This window comes from Momordica charantia (assembly GCF_013281855.1).
Source record: "Momordica charantia cultivar OHB3-1 chromosome 1 unlocalized genomic scaffold, Mcharantia_2.0 BLBB01000001.1, whole genome shotgun sequence".
In the NCBI taxonomy this organism is placed as follows: Eukaryota; Viridiplantae; Streptophyta; class Magnoliopsida; order Cucurbitales; family Cucurbitaceae; genus Momordica; species Momordica charantia.
This window is the reverse complement of record NW_028275157.1, coordinates 8,718,282-8,741,690: the sequence shown is the minus strand read 5'-3', so window position 1 is coordinate 8,741,690 and position 23,409 is coordinate 8,718,282. Positions and strand designations below refer to the sequence as shown.

Below are 23,409 nucleotides of genomic sequence, written 5' to 3'. Positions count from 1 at the left end.
GACATCTATGTTTTTATGTCTTTGCAGAAAACTGACAATACAAAAAAAGTATGTTTAAATATGTTAATAAAATAATAATTTAACGATATACCAATTTTTGAAAAACAAAACTTAACCATTTTTAACACAAATACTTAATTAAGAACCTTAAAAAGTTAGGGTCACTTGATATATTTGTCCTTTTTTATTTTTATTTTTTCAATTAGAAGATAATGTGTTTTGTATGACTTTTGTCCCCTTTTTTTTCTTTTTTTTTTTTGAATAAAACCACTTCTTATGTAAGTATTTTTGTAGTAATTACTCATTACTTGTTGAATATAAAGTTTTAAATGATGGTTCACACGAGATTTTTTGAGAAATTATATTTCGCGAAATTAAACTTTTATGTTGTCTTATGTCTATATAGTGAATTTAATTTCTAATCTTTATCACATCCCTCTCGAAGTTGATGTTACTAATATAATATTGGTAATATAATATTGGTAAAATCTATGTGACCAATATAGGATTACAAGTATTTTAGAAAGCATCAAGAGGAACTTTTTCTTTCATATTAATTCAATGAAGATCCGAAGATATTTTATTTGACGTGGCGCGCTGTGGTTGGTCCAGAGCATGTGAGCTCCCGTGGAAGTTTTCGTAGCAGAATGCAATCCATAACCTTTTTTCTTTAATTTTTAATTTGAATAAATTATTAATTATATATATTTTTAATTTTGATAATAATTTATTTCCCTCCACCCATTGGCATTGCCGGTTTTCTATAATTCAACCTGAAATCGCCACTCGCTCTTCCTTTTCAGTTCTCACGCGCACCTCCCTTTTCCCTCTCTTCTCTTCTTCCTCCCTCTGTCCACTGCCCGGCGCAGCAGTGGAGTCTCACGCTCCGGCCACGCCCTCTTTCATCTTCTTCGCCTCGATCCGGTGCGGCTATGGGCACGGATTCGATGTCCTCCGACGCCAGCAGCAGCCTCGATGAGCAGATCTCGCAGCTCATGCAGTGCAAGCCGCTCTCCGAGCAACAGGTTTCGTCTCTCGATTGATCTTTTCGTTTTGATTTCTGGGTTCGATTCGATGGTTCTTGTTTTTTCGGGAAATGGGGTGGGTTTTCTTGACCTAGAAGAATTTGTGGAGGATGGGGTACTGTTGGTTTGTCTCTGTCTCTCCCTCTTTTTGTTTGTTTTCTAATTGCGATTTGTTGGGTTGAGATACCCGGGAGATCTTGCTTGTGGGATTCGGGGCCTTTGCGGGTTCTCTGATGAGTGAAGATGGTAATTGAATCTTGTGGATGGAAGGAGGGAAATTAGGAGACAGCTATTTGATTGCGTGAGAATTTTTTGTTTACTGTTTTCTGGTTGACTGGAAAAGAGCACTAGATTTAGGCTTTATGGTGGGAGTGGATACCATTACCGTGGGTTGCTGGTAGGTGTCATCTTTCAAAATTTTCTACATTACCGTTGGCGTGTTGTTGAAATGAAAATAGAGTTCGTGCTCGGATTGCATGGAGATTCTGCTGCTTTTGAAGCAGTATTATATATATGTATATATTGGTAATATGCCCCTTTCAACTAGTGGGTCTGGACTCTGTAGATTTAAAGGTGTTATCTTTCATTTTTATTTTAGAAACGAGTTTCTACCGTGTTTATGTTCCCCTCCAGATATCAGTATTGTCCATTTATTTTTTTTATTAATTTCTCATATGAAATCCTCAAGAAACCCAAGGAGACTGCAGAGAATTGGCAAGAATAACAACACGGGTATAATTGTAAGATTGGTTATGAAGGGAGCTACAGGGAGGCGAGGTTATCAGAATTCATGGTCCTTCTGTTGGACCCATGAGCTTTTGACTGACTTTAGCATGTTTTTTTTACCTTGTTCCATGCCTAAGTCAGGTTAATTTGACCATATGAAACATTTGTGGTTATCCTTTGGAGGTAAATATAACATGATTTATTTGTTTATGTAGGTTAGGGCATTATGTGAGAAAGCCAAAGAGGTTCTAATGGAAGAGAGCAACGTACAGGTATTATATTTGTGCCTTCAATTCAAACCTTTATATTATTTGATCCATCTTTGATATTACTTTTTAGAAAGATCTCTTGATTGGAGCCCTCTTACTGGTGGAAACATATACACCTTGAAACTAGAGGTCCTCCATGTCTACAACTTACAAGTTCTGTCTTCATTCTGGAACAGTGGACCGTATCATGTACACTAACTCTGTATTATTGCAATTATCTCATGCATGCTTTATTGTAAGGATTGCATCATTCTTTCTGAACATTGCAAGAAGTTTGAATGTAAACTTGTAACCAATTCATTTGGGGCAGGTTATTTTGGGCAACCGGTCTCCATTTTTATTTTTATTTTTTCTTTGAGAAACCAAATTTTTGTATGGTTCAAACTTCAAATCATTGTGGCCATTTGGCTAGGGAGATGGAGAACACATAGTCCGTTCTCCCTTTTGTAATTTTTATTATTAATGCAACTTTTTCTTATCTGAGAAAATGAATTGGAGTTGAGTTTAAATGAGGATACTAGCATCTTGTCTTTCATTTTAAATTCTGGAATAGCACATGATTATTTAGTTATCACGATTACTGTATCCGTCTTTTTTGTGCCTTCTTTGACATATGGAATCTTTTTTTCTCCTCACTCAGCCTGTGAAGAGCCCAGTAACAATATGCGGAGATATTCATGGGCAATTTCATGATCTTGCAGAACTTTTCCAAATCGGAGGGAAGGTATAAGTTATGCTATTTTAGTATTCATATATTTTGTTTGCAAGAAAGGAAGAACCATTTTGCCGCACTGAAACTTAACCTTTTATTAATGGAGCATGTACAAAATGGAGAGAAGATAAGATTTATTTTCAACCTGAGAGCCAAGGGAGATTAAATAAGAAAACTATGTTGTTTTTTTTCTATGTTTAAATAAATAATAGGGGGAATCGTTATGAAAAGAAAAGATAAGATAAGAACAACAGTAGCTATTTATTAATGGAGCTTGTACAAAGGGAGATAAGTTAAGAATCTAAGATATATTTTCAACCTGAGTGCTGATGGGGATTAATAAAGAAAACTAAGTTGGTATTTTTTTAATAAAAGCGGAACCATCCAAAATACAATTGAACGAGATGGATGTTTGTTGTCAGTTGTCCCAACCATTTATCTATTATGAAGAGATATTTTAAGGGAAGTTAGAACAACAATTAGAAAAAGTAGCCAATTTGTAGAAGACCTAAAACTTCCCTTCATGCGTCTCATACATTTTTTTGAATTTGAGTTCCAATGGAGTGTTTGACCAACTTTGGCCAAACGTACCCTTCTTAGGATGATTACTTGACGTAATCATCTTTTAACTTTAAGAGGTTTCCTATGCTAGGGATTAAAATAAAGGCATTTGGAAGTTGAGGGACTGAAATAGAATATTTAGAAGTTAAGAGATGGAAATGAAATGCATAGGAACGTTTAGGGACTAATTTAAATCTTGAATTAATTATGGGTCCTTTTTTTTGTGAAAATAAGGGAACAAAGTGATAGAGAGAGAAGATTGCTGTTCAAAATGCTTTCTACTTATAAATTAAAATAATATTTGTTCATTGGTTTTCTTTTGAGCATCCTCTGGATCAGGTCTGAATCTATTACATAATATTTTGCAGTGTCCAGACACCAATTATCTGTTTATGGGAGATTATGTGGACCGGGGATATTATTCTGTTGAAACTGTCACGGTATGCACATAACACCAACTTATTTAGTTTTCCTCTTCTTCATTCTATCAAGGCATCCATATATCCCATACCCATCATAACTTATGTAATAGTTTTTTTTAATAAGAAAAATCACGTATAATGTAAGACTTGTAGGTTTTCGCTGGATGATATTTGAGCTAATATATATGGTTGTCTACCATAATCATCCAGTTATTAGTGGCTCTAAAGGTTCGTTATCCTCACCGGATTACCATTCTTCGAGGAAATCACGAAAGTCGTCAGGTACGATTTTACACTCTATGTTTTGGTCAGGACATGTGGATATGTTTCAAAAAATGATGCACGCAATTTTGCTTCTTTTTTCAAATGCCAATCCTGTGATTTTTTATTGATGCTTGATCCAGAAAGTTGGGATTGGGATTGGAGGGAGGGAGAGAGGGTGCAAAAAAAAAAAAAAAATCTAGCTGCTTTCTGCTTTGAAGTTTTCTACCATTTGTCTACTACATTGTAGAATGAATAGTGGAATTTTTTTCCAGTACACGTGTGCGTAATTGTATTTTATTTGCACTTCATTGTGTCTTGTTTTTGGGGATTTATTTCATTTAATTAGACATGTTCAGAGATAATGTTGAAGTTGAATACTGGAATTGACTTGCATCATTTCATGTTCTCTCCTTTTTGATTCTCAGATCACTCAGGTTTATGGCTTTTATGATGAATGTTTAAGGAAGTGAGTTTTCTATACCCACACTATACCTTCCTCTCTCTCTCTCTCTCTCTCTTGGGGGATAATGTGTATGACCTATGATATTGTAGGACTAGCTTATCCATTGATGTTCCGTTCTCATGCTGCATGCCTACATATTATGAGCTTTGGAGAAACTTCTAATTTCTTATAAAATCCAATTACCAATTGCAAACATAGATGCAGTGTATTAAATGATCGATGTTTTAGTTCGACGAATCTTGTTATCTTTTACAATAACTAGGTAGAGATAATGAAATTATTTGTGGGAATCTGATTAATAACTAACTCCAAAAAGTAAAATGATTTTCATTCTCTCATTTTCATTCCCTTCCAGTAAACATGACTTTAGATAATTCTATTGATGTCAAAGGTGAAACACCTTTGGATAAATCTCCAAATCTCTATTTGGTTCACAATTTGTAAACAAACTTCTTTGAGAAAGGGAATAATAGAAACATGATTGTATCTCATGCTTCTTTTTATTTTTTTTAATTAACAAATATTTTTGTTTTGTTTTGTTTTGTTTCATCATATATGAAAGAAATTGGTTTATAATTTTTGAAACTGAATTTTAGATTCAAACGTCTTGAAAAAGCTTATTGTTGCGTGAAAAATGGATTGTGTTTACTTAAGTTAATTTGAAAAATAAAAGTTGTTTTTCCTTCCCTTTTTTGTGTGTGTGTGAAAAAGAAACTAAAGAATTAATTAAAAAAAACTAGTCTTCCCAGTTTTTTTCAAGTATTTTACTCAAAGCCAAGGAGGAACTCAACTATAACCCGGCAATAAGACATTAATATATATTTTTAATTATCTTATGAACAATTGAAAGAAAACTTATTTGTAATGCCCAGATTCTCTTAAACCATCAACTGTTAATTAACAAATGAGAGTTCTGTGTATAGGCATTTGGTTGAAAACTTTCAGCCAAATTTTATGGTAACTAAATAATTGAATGCTTGCCTCCAAGTCGAGAAGAAAATTTTCTCAGCAACGTACACAGAGATTATTAATTTGGTGATGAGAATAAAAAAGGCTATGGTAACTAAATAGTTGAATGCTTGCCTCCAAGTTGAGAAGAATAATTTCTCAGCAAAGTTCTCAGAGATTAATAATTTGGTGATTAGAATAAAAAAGGCAGCTGCCTTTTTCACTGTTCATACCATCCATAGAAGGCTTGGACTTGTTGATTAGAGACCATTGAGGATTATGAACCTGGTTAAGTTTCCAGGAAATTCTCAGGCAGGCTAAATCCCGATTATTTAGGTAATGTCTACAATTACATTTGGAGATCGTAGAATGTAGGACATCTAAGTTTTCTCTTCCTCTGGGCCTTACCAGTGGCAGTTATGCTCAGAATAGGTAAGTGGAGAACTGGACGCCACCTACCATTCAAAATCAGAGACTTCTGTCAAAGTTTGAGTACCGGTCAACAACCACACACACGAACTTTTTTGTCAAGCTTGAGGCATGATCAGTAGGAAACGAATTCATAGGGAATGATGTTTTCCTAGAATAATATTCTGTATTTCTATTTCTCATAGTGAAAAATATAAACAGGAAATACTTGGAATCAAAATTTAGTACCCATACCAAAAAATTAATTTGAGATTATGGGTAGTCAAAACCAGTGTTTATGGATCTACTAAATTCATTTATGTCATAGTTGGCTGGGCACTATGAGTTCATTTTCCTAATATTTTTTTTATTGGTAATTATATTCCTTTTTTGATTACCAAAAATGGGGCTCTTTTCTTTAATTCTCTTGTTATACTTCTTTTGTAGTCCCCTTGTTAATTAGGTCTTTCCACCCCACTTTCATTCATTTCATGAAAGCTATTTTTTTTACTAAAAGAAAAACATATAATTGAGGCCATAGTTCTGTTTGTTAAAAGTCAACTTTGGGGTGGTTTCTTATAAAAGAAAAATCTGTTAATAAATAAGGAATTTGATTAGAACTTCCACATCCATTGGGTAGAGTTGCACGACTAGCTGGAATCTGGAGGGGGAGTAGGTTTAATTCTAAGGGACCATTGGATTTTGACTAACTACTCAACCGATGGTCAAATAAGTCACAAATGCTGGTCCTAGCTTCATGGATATGACCTTGCTCATTTTTACTATAGAAAGGGGTAGGGACTGTGCTTTTGGTGAGAATACATTCCTGTCAGTCTGTAATGATCACAAGATGGTTGGTAATATTATATTATCTTTTAACCATCATGGGTGGTTCATTAGTCCAAAGGGACTAGGGTTAATTAAGAGAGAATGTGTTCAAACCCTATGATGGCCACCTACCTTAGAATTAGTAATTCCTACGAGTTTCTTGACACCAAATATTGTAGGGTCGGTTGCCCCGTGAAATTAGTCGAGGTGCACGTAAGTTGGCATGGACACTCACGAATACAAAAAAAAAAAATTATATTACCTTTTTTTCTTCTATCTGCTGCTAAATATTTTTTTGTGACATAATTTGTTGGTAGAGGTTAAATTCAACCTGTGATTACCTTTGAAGTCGTCTAAATTTGTTTTTCGGAAGGTCAATTGTTCTTGATTCTCTTGCAAAAATATATGGGAGTGAGATCCTTTTTCTTCTGTACTTGCAGGTATGGCAGTGCTAATGTATGGAAGACTTTTACAGATCTTTTTGACTATTTTCCTTTGACTGCCTTGGTTAGTGATTTTTTTTTCCTTGTCAATTATTGCTCGTATTGCACAACATATCTTCTTGATACCTCATACCCTGCTCCTTGAGTGCATCTCTTACATTGTATATTTAATGTGATTGAAGGATGACGTGTAATAAAATAATTTTACAATTTAGGCCCTTTGGATCATGTGCTGTGGCTTTGATTTTGGGATATATATATATAATATATATATAGGAAAATATTCAATTTGCTTTTCGCTTGTTATAGATCTTGTTTCTCGAGGTTGTGTGAGGAAGTGGTGTTTCCATCTTTTAGGGATGAGGGAGAAGTGCTCTGAGGGTAGCTTCTCTTGCTATCTTAGTGAAACATTTAGCTTTGGGAGGAATAGGAGATTCTTTTGAGGAGTTGAGTCTTCGGGGAGGTGTGGACTATAGTTCAATGCTTTCCTTTTGGGCGTCCGCATCTCATTCTCAACTGCAGTAATCTTTTTTTCTTTCGTTTGTGGTGGGTTGATTCTTTTTGTACTACTCTATTATTTCATTTTTCCAACTGGAACTTGGTTTTTCATAAAAAGAAAAAAATTGCTATGTCTTTGAAAATACTTCTGCAATATTAGACTTAGTAGTCAGAAAACAAAAACCAAAATTTAAAAGCAATTTTTTTAGTTTCGCTAAGATAGTAAATACGCTTTAAGGAATTGATTAGAAAACAAAAAATTTATTAGTACACTAACATAAGTCTTAAAACCATGAAGTTGAACAAAATTGTTATCAAGGAGCCATCTTATTGATGCAATTGGTTTATCCGTTGGCTCTTATATTTCTTTTCAGGTTGAGTCTGAGATATTTTGCCTCCATGGTGGGTTGTCCCCATCCATCGAAACCCTTGATAACATTCGAAACTTTGACCGTGTTCAAGAGGTTCCTCATGAAGGCCCAATGTGTGACTTATTATGGTCTGATCCAGATGATCGGTGCGGCTGGGGGATTTCACCTCGGGGTGCTGGCTATACATTTGGTCAGGTAATTCGTAACTGTGCATCAAGGCCTTTGTTATTTCATACTTGCCCTTATGCAAAGATAAGGAAAATTAAGGGGTTCTCATTCTCATGTTTAATACCCTACTTTGCAGGATATTTCTGAACAATTCAATCACATGAATAATTTGAAGTTGATAGCTAGAGCTCATCAACTGGTCATGGATGGATTTAATTGGGCTCATGTAATACGTTTGTTTGATAATTTCTCCCCTTGAAAATTTGCCATATAAATCTCTTATTGTATTCTTCTTGTTTTATTTAAAGGTTTCTGGTATGAAGTTCCTTTTCTTTGTACAGGAACAAAAGGTGGTTACTATATTTAGTGCACCTAACTATTGTTATCGCTGTGGGAACATGGCCTCAATTCTAGAGGTCGATGACTGCAGGAGTCATACATTTATTCAGGTCTCTTTCTCACTCTTTGCACAACGTCTTGCACCACGGCACAAGCACTTGCACAATGCATAATCATTCACAATGATGATTATGCACAAACAATACGCATCTTTGCTTTATTCCTGCAATGTTATAATTATCCATAGCTGAATGATTAGTCTCATTCTCTGCATGGTTCTTGAACTTCATGTTTGTCTCTATCAGTTTGAGCCAGCACCCAGAAGAGGAGAACCCGATGTCACTCGGAGAACGCCGGATTACTTCTTATAAGGCAGCTAAGTCGAATCCTTCCCCTGTATACCATAACGGGTTGTGCATCAATGTAGGCAGAGAACCTGTGAACTTATGCTGCCATTGCCATGCATTGGTGGCTTTGCCTGCGAGCCAAGACTCTTTACATAGAAAAATCTCTGATTTGTATTTGAAGATCAAGACATCCTCGAGACACAAAGATATTCAACTTTCTTTTGCCCTCTCGGTCCTTTTCTTCCCACCCTATAATATCCTCTCAAGTAGTTTTGTTTTGGTACAACACTTTGATATTGTAGTAAATTATTATAGTGCTGGTGTTTTTCCTCTACTAGGTGTAAGCTAGTTGGTATATTAGTTCTTGTTATGTTTGAAAAAGGCTGTTAAAACTATTGGAATTGTTACTTTTTGTTTCAAAAAATTTAGTATGAAGTATAATTTTGACCATATGCTTGAGAAGTTTGAATCAAGGAAACCAAATGGGCTTCAATTCCATAAGGTCAAGCTATCAATGGGGATTTTGTTCCATGGAATATTTGAATAAGTGGTGAAATTACTCTTTTTTCTTTCTAAAAGATCCACGATTCTTTCAGGTATTAGTTGTTTAATCATGTGCCTTGAATTAGTTGGATTTGAGTATTCCTAAGTTTGTGCAATTTTTTGACTTTTTGGTTATATTTTCATGGTTGAGTTTGGATATTTCTTATGACATGATTGTAAGTGTTTTGTTGGATTGATTTTTTAGTTGGATCATGGACAATCTTCTATCTAGTTTTCAGCAAGTGTTAATTGGAACATTTATGCAAGTTTATTTTTTTTATTAAAAATTAAACATTCAGTTTAATTAGAAGTGGTTAAAATTGACTTGGGGGAAAACATTGGTTTTTCAAAGCTATATTTCTCATATATAGTCGCTGAACAAAACTACCACATCTCATTTTACAGAATAATTTCATGAGCTCTTGAACCACATTTGCTAAGTACAATGAAATATATGGAGAGAACTCAGGATTCAATTAGGTAAAAATTGAACCGATCTGTCTTTGGGTTAACATATCACAAGTTCAGATAAGAGAAAATTGAGGGAACAAGATCAACCACAGACCACGCAAGGCCTGCATATTGAAGGAACCTAATGCCCGTGTCGATGTCAAACGAGCCCTGGCTTGGGAAGAAGAACAGCTTATAGAGATGACCATGTTGTTTGGTCCCATCCACCTTACCTGTTGAAGATGAATTTAACAGTGGAATATAGCTGGTTGATCTAATGGGCATGCCCAAGGTGTTTGAAACAATGGGGAGGATCCATTTAGCAAGAGCTTTGCTACAGAACTTCACGGTTAATATAGTAGGTAAACCGACGAGCATCCGCCCAAGAAACGTGGGAAAGGGGAGTTGTGCAGTAAATATACGTGCAACGTCTTCGTGGTGAAACTGATGGTATGTTTGCTGTACTCCTGCTACCTGGACGGCAGAACCTTATATATTTGAGTAACAAAATAAAGCATGACTACAAGAGGTAAGCAAAATTAGACAAGACAAGGAGTTTTGACAATATGTTCCTTTAAAATGACACCAATAAGAACAGATTTACATCCATTTTGAAAAGCAAAGGTTGCTTACAATTCCAAGTGCAACGCCATCGAAAGCTGTGTGGTATTCAAAGCTTGGAGTAGCAAACTCAGGAGTAGGATAAGCAAAGAGTAACAGAATGCTTAGGGCACCCCAGAAATATGTAACTGCACTCAGAAATGGCATGCAACAAATGGATTAGTGAAGCACTAGCAGAATGACCATTATGTTGAAATGGTAATGAATCCCGACAGACACTAAACTGTAACGGGTGTTTGGAGTGAGAATTCAAATTTAGGTGTGTTTGGTTTAAGACATTGAACCCATATTTGTCCACGAGTTTGCCAATCTGAAGGTTGTCACAACGGTACCTCAAACCTACTCCCCACCGAAATCCACTCTCTCGCACAGTTTTTCTAAACTCACGCTTTCTAAACATGCACTCTAACATATATATTTCCTAAATCAAAGCCTTTTAGTATTTTTATTTTTTATTTTATTTTTTTATATCCATGATGTCTAGGCTAGCTTACGCACACCTCGACTAATCTCACGGGACTAGGTGGTCATCATGGGGTTTAAACTCATTCCCTCTTAATTAACCCTAGTCCCTTTAGACCAATGAACCACTCATGATGATTTAAATAAAAGCCTTCTAATCATCCACTTAGACCCCAAACTTCTACCATTTTCAAGCTTAAGATACTGAACCCATGCTCCAAATGCCCCTTAAATGTCAACAATTTTTCAGTATGCAATAGTCAAGATCCACCCAGCTCTGTTTTTTTGAGCAAAAATCTCAAGTTTCACTACCTCATGAAAAGTCCAGCATTTCGGATTCCAAATTCTTCCAACTAAAATAGGTTAGAGCTTGTTTTTCAGTACTATCTTACCATCCCCCCCTGGACTGGAGACCGTAAAAAGGGATTTCAGATTATGCCTAATAATTATTGGTTCACAGTCACTTGAGGACACATTACTAGGATAGATTATTAGATTATAAGGTCAAGGAGCATTGTCCAACTTCGATCCCGAATATACACCAACTTCATTGATTATGTCACCAAAGATTGGAATGACCTTTGAGACACTGTTAGATTTTTGCGTTCTTTGTGGTGTATAACTTTCAGTTCCTTTTGTAACTACGGCCTTTCTCAATTCATGATAATTGTAGCTCCCTTTGTAAAACTTGTCTGCTCCTTAAAACACTACTTACTTCATAGTAGAAACTAAGCTTAACCTGAAAAAGAAAAAGCTGAAGTATGAACAAGAGAGGATACCGTTTTGGCCAGTGGTAATGAAGCTGTCCACGTATTCATGGACATTCAACCAAAATAAGAGAATCATCAAGCCCAAAACAAGACCACAAATGACGTCAATTGGGCTATGCATGCCCAGGTATAGTCTTCCTGCCATTGAAAAACAAAAATGAGATTGGAAGAGAAACCAAAAATGTATAAACTTGACAAAACTTTACGTTAGAAGATAAAACTTACCCAAGCCAATGAGGCCTACAAGCAAACAAACAAGGGCAAATCCCGCAAATTCATAGGCGGGATTTACATTTGGAGCATAAGATAGGATATAATACAAGAGGAATCTGTACGTTCATACCAGTGGAAAATAGTTAGTGTCAAGACAATAATATAGGTTGCAAAGAGGCAATGGATCATAAAATCACAATACATAACTTAGTTGACTTGAAAGTTTATGGCAATAATAAATTAGCAGTAAGAAAACAAAAGTCTCCAAAGTTAACCAGCCCAAAATTTACAAGGAATTTGCATTTGCTTGAATATAACTTCTTTTCAATAAGGGAAGAAAAAAAAGGCAGAAGGCAACATTCAGATAAGGAGGCATACTCTTAAAAGGCTACGAAACTAAGACGATAATTTCATGAATGAAAAATTTCTGAAACTAAGGTCCAATGAAGAAAAACTAAACATTTGATTCTTTGACATGAGCTAGAATCGTTAATGCCAATTGCTTGATATTGACAAAAATATGAACTTTGGAAAGAGCAAGGAGAGCTAGTCAGCCTATGCATGGTGCCCGGAAGGGTATTTCCGTGTCAATTGCATTGCTCATGAAAAATGTACCATCGTATGGTACACAAAAATAGAGGACTCCAACAGCTTCAATGATGTATTATTATCTCTTGAAATATCCTATTAAGAGTTAAGATTGGGTGATCACCCGGTCTAGCCACAGTTTGTGGTAGATTAGATAGATAATAGGTTGAAGGAATTGGAGAATACATTCCCTAACACTAAATTAATATTTACCAAACCCCCATCTCAGGACAAATCAATGATAGTTGACTCCAAAATTTTAGATGGAGCCAGCCCCTCTAAATTTGACCCGTTTAGGTTTTAAGCATGAGGCTGTTGTCACCCCTTAAACATTCATGTTACTTAATACTCATTCTTTATTTCCTCTTTATTTGTTTATTCCTTGTATCACCAGATTAGACTTTCCTTTCCTTTGTTTTCCCTCTCGCTCTCTCTTTTTCCCTTCCCTTCCTTTTATCTCTCTATAAAGCTGCCTCTTCTCCATTCAAGGTTCTTTCCTCGTACAGCTGTTTCTGTGTTAAGGCTGCAATAATCAGTCGATCTCAGTAGAAAAATTGTGGGATGAACAGAGGACTTCTTGGGATCTTATGTTTTGGAGAAGATTCCGAATTCGCTGAATTTGTTTCCCTCCTACAACTTTTGAACAATAAACAGCCCACTGCTCACAAAGACATCTTTATATGGAACTTGGAATCTTCGGGACTCTTCACAACCAGCTCATTGACCAGTGATCTTTCTACTGCCTTGCTGAATGAAGCAGCCCCCTTATACAAGTCTATTTGGAGTGATCACTACCCTAAAAAGATTAAGTTATTACGTTGGGAGGTTAGTTTAAATGCCACAAATACACAAGACAAATTGCAAAGGAGAGTGTCATATATTCAAATCTCTCCTCGTTGGTGTATTCTCTGTAAAGAAAAGGGAGAATTACAAGGCCACTTATTTACAAGATGCTCCTACTCTACGAAATTTTGGAACAAAATCCTCTCATCTTTTGGATGGTAGACTCCTCTGCCCTTTGAAGAAAACAGTGCTCTGACATTCCTTCTCACGGGCCACCCTTTCACAAAGGAGAAAAAGCTCCCTTGGACGCACTTTGTTTGAGCGGGCTTTTGGTCTATTTGGATGGGAGAAATCATATGATTTTCCATGGAAAAGGAGCCCCCCTTTAATCGTGTTTTTGAATCCATTGTTTATTTGGTTGCCTCATGGTGTAAATCTTCTCCTTTTCAGCATTATATTTTACTGATTTGATATCGAGATGTTTTTTGTAACTCCCGTGGATAGGGATTTCTTTTTTTTTTTCTTGGTAAGAAACAAGGAATTCATTGATCTATCCAAAAAGGACACCTAAAGGTAGATGGTTGAAAAAAACCTCCCCCAAAAAGACTATACAATGGCAGCCTTCCAATCTCTAACTAACATGTGTAGGCTATAATTACAAAAGAATTGGTGTGGTTTAAAGACCACCACGAAGAATAGTGCTGTACATTGCTTCTAAAAACCTCCTGAAGGGCTGTTTGTCTTAAAAAATCCTGCTGTTTCTGCTTTTCCAAATCAACCAGAGGGTCGCCCTCACTACACAATTCCATAACACAAAAGCTCTGCCTTTGGGCAACCCCCCCGCCCCCCGACCCCCCAAAATTTTCCAAAAACAAATCATCGATCCTTCTAGGAATGCAGAACATAATACCAAATTCTGATCTCGCACAATTCAGGCCATAGAAGCAAAAGGGCAATGGAGAAAAAGGTGGTCAGTCGACCCCGCTGCACGCAAACAAAGCTGACATGCTGATGGAGAAAGACACCAAAAGGGAAAACGTCTCTGAAGTCTCTCGGCAGTGTTTAAGCTTCTGTAGAAAAGGGACCAGAGAAAGAATTTCACCTTCTTTGGGACCTTGAAAGTCCAAGTAAAAGAAGCCACAGACCCTTCCATCTTAGGGGAGGGATTTGAAAGAAGTATGAAAGCTGATTTCGTCGAAAACACCCCACTGCCATCCCCCTTCCACGTCTTTCCCATTACCTGGTTGCCAAAATTCAATCTTCTCTGTAAAGCTAGCCCATCTTATGAGTTCTCTATCAAAAAGGTTCCACCTCAACCCCAAGTCCCAAGTTAAAGAAGCTGCAACCCAACACTCTGCAACTGAACACCCTTGCTTGCTCGAGAGCTTGTAGAACTCGAGGAAAGTGACTGACAATGGGGAGGAGTCAGCCCAAGGATCTTCCCGAAATCTCACCTTCTCCCCTTTTGGAACTTTGAAAATGATGAGTTTCAAAAAACCTCTGATTCTAGCTATATCAACCCATGGGCGACCTCTAGGTGATAAAGAAGTGGGCTTAGTAAACCAGCCATGACCTTCAACCCCATAAATGGCTCCAATGACCCACCTCCACAAACTATTCTCTTCGTGAGCAAATCTCCAATGCCATTTGTAAAGAAGGGACTGATTCCTCTGTTTAAGAGAGCCAATCCCGAGACCTCCCTGTTTCTATGGCAAAGAAGTCGTTTCCCAATTGACAAGGTGACATCCTTTCTTGCCAGAACCTCCTTTCCAGATGAAACCCTCAATAATTTCTCCAGAGCCATAACCACAGTCTTAGGAGCCTTCACCAATTTCCCAACATATTCAGGTGATCAGGGCAAAAAACTAGAACGTCATCTGCATATTGAAGGTGAGTCAACTCCACATCGTTACAACCAAAGTTGAAACCTCTAAGAATGTTCCTCTCCATACAGAAATGGATTAAGCGGCTGAGAGCATCACTGATTAATGTAAAGAGAAAAGGAGACAGAGGATCTCCCTGCCTAAGCCCATGCTGAGCTATAATCTTACCTCGAGGCCTTCTGTTTATGAGCGAGAAGTTTGTCTTGGACATACAGCCTTTTATCCACATTCTACAACGACTCCCGAAGCCTTTGTTTTCCAACACCGCGTCAAGGAAAGACCAGTCAACCTTATCATGGGCTTTCTCAAAATCAAGTTTCAGTAGAAAATCTTTCTTCTTATCTTTTCTCCAGCTGCCCACCGCTTCGTTGGCTGTAATAATTGCATCTAGGATTTGGTGGCCTTCCACTAGCATCACTTATAATCGAGGGGAGGACTTTCTTAAGTCTTGTAGACAACACCTTCACTATGATCTTATATTAATAAGGAGGAGACAAGACTTATAGGCCTAAAATCCTTAACTCTCGTTGGGGATGTTTTCTTAGGTATAAGGCAAATATAGGTCTCGTTTGTGCACTTGTTGATGATACCTTTCTCGAAAAAATCTTGGAACACGTTAACTAAATCCGATTTAAAGTTGTTCCAAGCCTTTTTAAAGAAATCATTGGTCATCCCATTTGGCCCCGGCGATTTCAAACACCCGAGATCATTTACTGCTTTGTTAATTTCATCGACTGTAAAAGGTGCTTCTGTCTAACCTTTGGAGGCCTCATTCAAAGGAGCCCACTCAATATTCTAAAAAATCAAGCCCTCTTCAACTCTAACAGTGTAAAGCTTTTCAAAATAATCAAGAATCTCTGTTTCAATCTCTTTCTGATTGGTAAGGAGACAACCATCTCCATTTTCAATGGCAGAGTCTGTTTTTGCGAGAGGAAGTCCATCTATGAAAGAAGTTGGTATCTCTAATCTCATATATCAATGAAAGTGTTTTTCACCCTTTTGCTCTCCCTTTTGTATCTCTAATCTCATATATCAATGAAAGTGTTTTTCACCCTTTTGTTCTCCCTTTTGTATCTCTAGTCTCATATATGAATGAAAGTGTTTCTCGTAAGGTTGCAATAATCTCTTGTACACATGAAACAAGGAGAATTTCTTCCATGTTCTTTTCATCAAAGGGTTTGGGGATCACAAGAAAGTCAGCTTTCAGGAGGACAAGTTGATGGCCAGGAGCTTTAGGGGCCTTTGAATAGAAAAGCTGAAGATCTACAGCACAATGTTATTTGACAGGTGAAAGAAACTAATGGTCTTGATGAACAAGCCGAAGTTGGAATGAAGAAATCTTAGAAATTAGCTGGAAGAGAATGGTGTACAGTATGCTTCAACTTATTAGGATTGAGAGGAATAGAGAGCATTCGAAGGGATAGAGAAGCAAAGGGGTGAGCTTGGGGCCCTTAAAGAGTTTAGATTGCCTCTTCTTGGTGTAGACTCTGTTGTAGTAAAACAAATGCACTGAGTGACACCAGTACTTTTATAGTAGATGTGTAGTTTTTTTTTTTTTGATATACGTGTGTCTGGGCCAGCTTGCGCGCACCTCGACTATTCACGGGCCAACCGCTTGGCCCTACTACATTTGGTTGACAAGGAAACTCGTACGATATTAAATCTTAGGTAGATGGCCACCATAGTTTGAACCCATTCCCTCTAAGTTCTTTGCTATTTACATTGGCTCTCATTGACCACTAGGTCATCCCATGATGGTTATACTAGATGTGTGTAGTTGCTCATTATTTAATGGAAATCCCAGGACAGGGGTCTTTTCTCTCATCAATCTTGTTCTCTTGTAGTATGTCTTTACCCCTTTCTCTCATCAATCTCGTTCTCTTGTAGTATGTCTTTGGTATCATTTTACCAGGAGAAGAGTATAGTATAATAAGTACCCCCATTTTTGTCACTCTCTAGTGTATATAGATTTTTTTCAAAATAGCAAGTCATGGAAGATTTTTGTTTGGATCACCCGTGCTTATTTATATATATTTCCAAGGCCTTGGGTTTGAAAGATTTGTAATATTTCTAGAGCTTTGTTTTTATTTTTCTCTTTTCGATTTTTCACTCCTAGGAGTTTGTCTCTTTAGAACATTTGTTTTTCCTTCCATTACATCAGAGAAGTTCGTATCATGTTAAAAAAAACCACAACTATGTAGAAAGTCAAAGTACCCCACTTATTCCACCTTTTGAGTAAATACATACACTTTTTTTTTTTTTTTGTCTATTATCAAGTTATATTATTTTGAGAAATACTACTCTATTTTCTTTATTATCTTGAATTGGGCAGCTTCTAATGATCCCAGCTGGTGGGGCTTTTCTCTATTTTTACATTTCATTTATCAAAGAAATTATTTCTTATCAAACCTAGTTGGAAGTAAATCACCTTATGGAAACTAATCAGAGACAAAATCCAAGTTTAAATGGGTTAGAGCAATTGGTAACATCAACTTTTTCAATTGGGTTGCCAACAGGAAAAAGAAGAAATTGTACCGTTTCTAGCCAACGAACAAAGTGGATGACAATCTCTTGAGAAGAAGGAAACTGGGAGATAATTAATTTCTTAATTTTCTTTTCTTTTTTTTTTTTATAAGAAACTGCACTTTCATTGAGATAAATGAATAAAAACAACAAACAAAGGACATACAAAAAGACAGCCCAGTAACAGGAAACCCCTAAAGAAACGGGCTCCAAACCAAAAGCTTACCAGATGGAGGTCTAATTTGGCGTGAGAATTATATCTTGTAATTGGAAGTTTATTGTTGAAGGCGTTCACAGTTCAATTATATCTATTTATTTATTTCTTTTCATTTTTATTTGTTTAGCCAATTCTGTATATTTATTTCACTTTCAACAATGGGGGAGAGTTACCCCTCCCCTTTCGCCTCTTCGTTTTTTCTTCGCTCCGGAAGGTCAAGATTTCAAAGAAGACTAGATTTTGTCTTGCAGGTCTTACATGATAGGGTTAATATTTTGGATCGGATTATGACTTATGAGGCACTCTTCTTTTCTGAGTGGGCCTCAACACTATTCTTTGCAGGGGAGCAGCTGAGGGTCCTGATCACCTCCTTTAGATCTACCAGTTTGCTACGTCGGTGTGGGATTGTTTGTTTCAGACTTTTGAGGTTCACCTTGCTCGCGCCAGAGGTTGTAGTTTGAGGTTCAAGGAGGCTCTCATTACCCTCAGTTGGTTGATTTCTGTGGCAGACAGGTTTCTTTGTTGTACTATGGAGATTGTGGTATGAAAGGAACCATGGGACTTTTAGAGGGGTAGAGAGATCGAGGGAGGAGGTGTGGGCCATCATTCGGTTTCATGTCTCCCTTTAGGCTTTCAATGATCAAATCCTTATGTTTGATCTTGCTTGGTTGGAGTACATTATTTTAGTTTGGATCCTTTTGTTTGGCTGATTTTTTGTATGTCCCTTTGTATTCTTTCAATTTTTTCAATGAAAGCTCAACTTCTCATAATTAATAATAATAATAAAAAAAGGAATCAGGGGAGAATTCATTTTGGGTAACATAGATCATGAGGAGATTCTTCTTTCTCTTCTCTTTTCCTTGGTTGCAAAATTCCACTACATGAATTTTGGAACTACAAACCCTTCCATTCTCATCTTTAAGCGAAACCTCAATGACAGAGAAGCCAAAGACAAGACATAACTTCTCTCCTCAACTATCTAGATCTATTTTCCATGATAAAAGCGTCTAGTGTCTGAACTCATTTCAAATCCACTTGCTACTTGCAAGTTCTTTTGATACTTGACTAACTTTACATCCATCCATTATTTGCCCACACATTTAAGCATATTTGAAAAGTTGAAGTTCATAACAAGGTTACTACAGTTGATTTGATGATCATGATGATATGAGAAGCCTTTCAAAAAGTCTCCAACCTAAATAATGCATCCTTCGTTAAAAGGCTTTAGTGGATATCGATCACCCTTTACTTTATTCTCCATTTCCTTATGTTCTTTGGAGAAATTCTTCTAAAGGTTTCATGTAAGCATATAACTACTCTCACAGGTAAACCACCTTCAGGAGCATCCTAGCTAACCAAACCTATGTTTCAATGGAAGAGAAAGAAACACTTTGCATCCAAATAATCCACAATAAGAAAAAGAAGGCAGGCACAACTCTGCTTTATCTTTCCTATGTCTCCCTCACAAAAGGGGCTAAACCTGTCTGCCAATCGTCTTGGTATTCTTGAGAAAGCCTAAAGATATGTCCTTCAGGTCAATCACCTTTATAAGCTCAGAACACAAACTTAACTGAAGCTCAAAAGGCAGCATGTCACTATAAGCATCAGTACCACCCATGTCAAAATCTGAGTGGAGGATCGGGTCTCATAACTCTTCATAGAAAAGATTTTAGCTAAATAACACCCCAGCAAGCAATATGATAACAGAAAGGAAATAGCAAGCCAATGAACCATGTTGAAGGATAGGAACCACGAACCCAGATAAACAGGCTGTATTTAACGTGTGAGAAGAGGGCAATCCATATTCCATGGCATTTTCTTCCTCATCTTTCGTGGCAGTTATTCTCCTAACAGGTGGGCAACTGGGTCTAGGAGCTGATACTACATCCTAAAAAATACAAAAGCACTCCACATGTTGGATGGAAGAGGAGAAACTCATGAGATATTAAAAAAAGAAAAACAAAAAGGACAAGGCTATTTACCTTAATGCAATTCCCTAAGTAATCACAGAAAGCCATCAAAAGGGTCATCTGCCGAGCCAATTTTCCATGCCCACTCTACATTTTCCATACAAAAGATTAGCCCATCAAAAAACTAAGCCAGGGATCAACAAATAACAATTAAAAAGAGACTTAAAGCATACCCAAAATAGCAGAGGAAGAAAAGCAGTGTAGAAGGGCACAGAAACAATGCAAGACAACCCAGAAAACAGCGCATCCAAGAACCAATTCTGATATTTCTGCACACCACAAAACCGTTACACAACAAATCCAACCACAAACGAGAACAGAAAAACGACACAATCGGTTCTCGATAATCGCAAACCTGGATTCGGAGGACGAGAGGAGCGCCATTGACGACATGTCGAGCCGCCCAAGGCTGAAGCAAGGATCTGAGCTTCTGGGTAATGTTAATGTAGGAGGCTAAACCAATCCACGAGAGGAACCCAGATAAAGCCACCGCTTGCCACGCCGCCACGCTTTCCATTTCTCCTTTTTTCTTCTTCTTCTTCCCTCCAGAAAAAGAGGGATCGAAGAAAAACGTGAGAGGAGGGAGAAAACAAGACGAAGACGCAGAAGAAACAGAGGATTGGAGGAATCAGTGGGTCCTGAAGAGCATCTGTGGGGTTAATTCGTTACATCTGAGGGAATAGGGTCGAATTTTGATTCGCCCATCTGAGTTCGTGAGAGGAGGAGATTGGATTTTTGAAAAAGGGGGAAATGGGGCGAGTGTTTCAACTGTTTCTCCCATGGCGTGGGGTTTCGTTGGGATTTTGAATGCTACCTCTTGATGCCACCACATGAAAGCTATGTTCCATGAAAGGGAAAGAATTGATAAATGCTTTGGGTCAATGGATTGATATTACCGCTTGAGCAATTAATTAATTCTTAAAATAGATGATCGGTTTGAACTCGTTCCCTCCTTCTTTACCATAGTCCTTTTGCATCAATGAACCACTCTGATTGAGTGGATGAAGATTTGAGCCTCCCATTTTTATGATTATGTGTTAATTAATCAAGTTAAACTTAAGCTTGGTTAGTTCAAAAATTTTAGGGTAGCAATCCAACCATTGACTTTAATGGTAATAGGCGTCTTTTCCACTAAACTATCATCAAATTTACAAACTACCAATGCTTGTATTTATGGAAAAGTCTAATTTTTATTTATGAATCATTTTGGTCAATTTTAAGCTCTAAATTTTTAGAAATAGGTTTAATAAATATCTCCACTAACGGAATTATAGAGACCGAAAGTAAACTTAGCTTTTGACATAGCAAAAATATATATTTTGCATTTTTTTTTTTGTTGATGTCTCTTCTCTCCACCTTCTTTGGAATAGGGGTGTAAATCAGTGGGTCGATGTTGGGTTTTTGCCAAAACTGACACCGACCATCGACCCTTTGGTTGTCGATTGGTCGATGATATTTTTTTTCTCTTCTTACAAATTGACCAACCACTGTTGGTTTCGAGCAATTAGTTTGGTCGGTTTATGTCTATCTCTATAGTCCCTCCCATGGCCTTTACTCAAAAGAAAAAAAATACCATTATTGATGCAAATATTGCACCATAGAGGTTGATGTTGACTTACAAAACAAAGAATACTGATATATATATTAATAATTTGGTCGTGGACTCCAAAAAACATCGTCGATCATCGAGGCTTTGTCTTTTCATGGATCTCGAACCAATATAGGTTGTCTCGAATCCTGCTACTTTAATCTATTCATAATGAGAGATAAGTTTTGATGCATTCCTTCAACTCTCTCTTTCAGAGCAGCAAACTTGCTTCCTTGTTGTTCTCGTTCCCGAACATGTTGTTCCTTTCGTTCTAAAACTTGTTGACTCAGTTCACCTAGAACTTCTTCAGTCTCGATTCACCCTCTTTCTCGGATGACAATCGTCGTTTGAGCCCTCCCTCTCATCTCGTTGATGGCTCTCACCAGAATTCTTGAGGGATAGAATAGTAGTTACCATAACAAATATGGATTTATAAAATTGTGAACTAAACATGAGTTTGACTTAACTAACTCTATACCGTTTTAAAAAGAGGGAACCAAACATCTCTTAAAAGTTTTTCTTGGTCCCACCTGGTCGAGTGAACACCCCTAGTCACACAGTTACAATTTAGGTTTTTACTCAGTAATATATTCACGTATCTAAAAATATTAATAAAACAATAATTGAGTTAAACTTTCTAGACTTGAGTAACAAAATTTGTAGATTTAATATTTTTTAAAAAAGATAAGTAATAGTTTTATGTATTTATCCTAATTTTCTTTTTCTTTCCTAATATGAAAGTTCTTGCAATACATATTCTGTTAATTTATTATTTGACATATTTGTTTTTGAAAATAATTTTTAGATTATGTAATTGACCATTCTAAAACAATATTTTTATATCTTTATATTTTCATATTTTAAATATTGAATTTTTTAAATATAGAATTATGTAATAACTTTCATAATTATAACCCATCATTTTTTAAAAAAACTAAAACATTTCAAATATAAAATATTATAAATTATATAATTATTGTAAAATAATAATTATACAAAATTTATAAATTAACAAATAATATTTGAGAACGAACTAAATATTTAATTAGTTAATAACTATACTACTTTTACAAATATATTACTGAACATATTTAAACATAATATATTACTAAACATATTTAAACAAATTTTAAATTTGAGATTTAATTTTCAAATCAACTATCAAACTCATATGAAAATGGTTAAAATGCGAATACGAGTATGTTTTTTTGGGTTGAATCCAACCAAACACACCCGTTCCTACGTCCCATCCTATTAATGATTCCTAAGGTATATCTATTAAATTTTATATTTTAAAAATCACAAACAATAGACTTTAGAATGTGTTTAGGAGTTTGCTAGAATTACTGTGATTTTGAAAAATCACTTATATCTAGATCTCTTTATTCAAAATCACTCCTTCTATCCCAACTCTCTTAATTTAGAAAATATATTATCATTATGTTAAAAAATAAAAGATAAAATCGAGAAAATGTTGAAATTATTTCAAAGAATTTCCATAAACAAAGCGGGAAGTAGAAAAGAACAAGAAATGTTGAACATAAAATTTAGGGTAACATATATTTTAGTCCTTAAATTTTTAGCTAGGTGTAAATTTGGTTGTTCAAAAAACGATACTTTAGCCCCTGAGTCAATTTTTAGATGCGGTGATAATTTTTATTAATTTAGGTTTAGTTGACTTTTATTATTATTATTTTTTAATTTTAAATCGACGCCTTAGATGGTATGTTATTTTTCCGTTAGTCAAGCCAAAAATTTAATTAAATTGAATTATCTCAAATTTCTCCTAATTGGAACGTGAAAGTTGTGCGATCATGTGTTTCAGTTGTCGTCCCCTTTCCGCCTTTCCGCCGCCGCTTCCACCGCCGATGCTCGACACGTCACCTCCGCCGTCCTTTACGTGCGTACTTCTATGTGTCTGGTCTATCAGTGGATACCAATTTTAGAACAATAGCAATTTTTTATTCAATTTTGATTTGGAAATGTAAAATTGTTATGCGGCAATT

The 23,409-nt window shown here is 36.3% G+C and overlaps 2 protein-coding genes across 2 annotated transcripts; one reads left to right on the top strand and one right to left on the bottom strand.

Moving 5' to 3' along the window:
* Positions 1–753: 753 nt before the first annotated feature.
* Positions 754–9,242, top strand: PP2A-4 (protein phosphatase 2A-4). The gene is made up of 11 exons (XM_022300355.2): positions 754–1,025; positions 1,967–2,023; positions 2,661–2,744; positions 3,662–3,733; positions 3,926–3,997; positions 4,405–4,445; positions 7,067–7,133; positions 7,942–8,133; positions 8,243–8,332; positions 8,448–8,555; positions 8,751–9,242. Exons 1-11 carry the CDS (start codon positions 933–935, stop codon positions 8,814–8,816), a joined length of 942 nt encoding a protein of 313 aa, XP_022156047.1. The 5' UTR covers positions 754–932; the 3' UTR covers positions 8,817–9,242.
* A 468-nt stretch (positions 9,243–9,710) lies between these two features.
* On the bottom strand, positions 9,711–20,606 carry SPP1 (Phosphatidic acid phosphatase (PAP2) family protein). Its single transcript, XM_022300353.2, has 8 exons — positions 20,171–20,606; positions 19,989–20,084; positions 19,828–19,902; positions 19,603–19,733; positions 11,864–11,967; positions 11,648–11,776; positions 10,419–10,534; positions 9,711–10,259 (listed from the first exon to the last, which is right to left on the bottom strand). Exons 1-8 carry the CDS (start codon positions 20,330–20,332, stop codon positions 9,852–9,854), a joined length of 1,221 nt encoding a protein of 406 aa, XP_022156045.1. The 5' UTR covers positions 20,333–20,606; the 3' UTR covers positions 9,711–9,851.
* Positions 20,607–23,409: the final 2,803 nt, after the last annotated feature.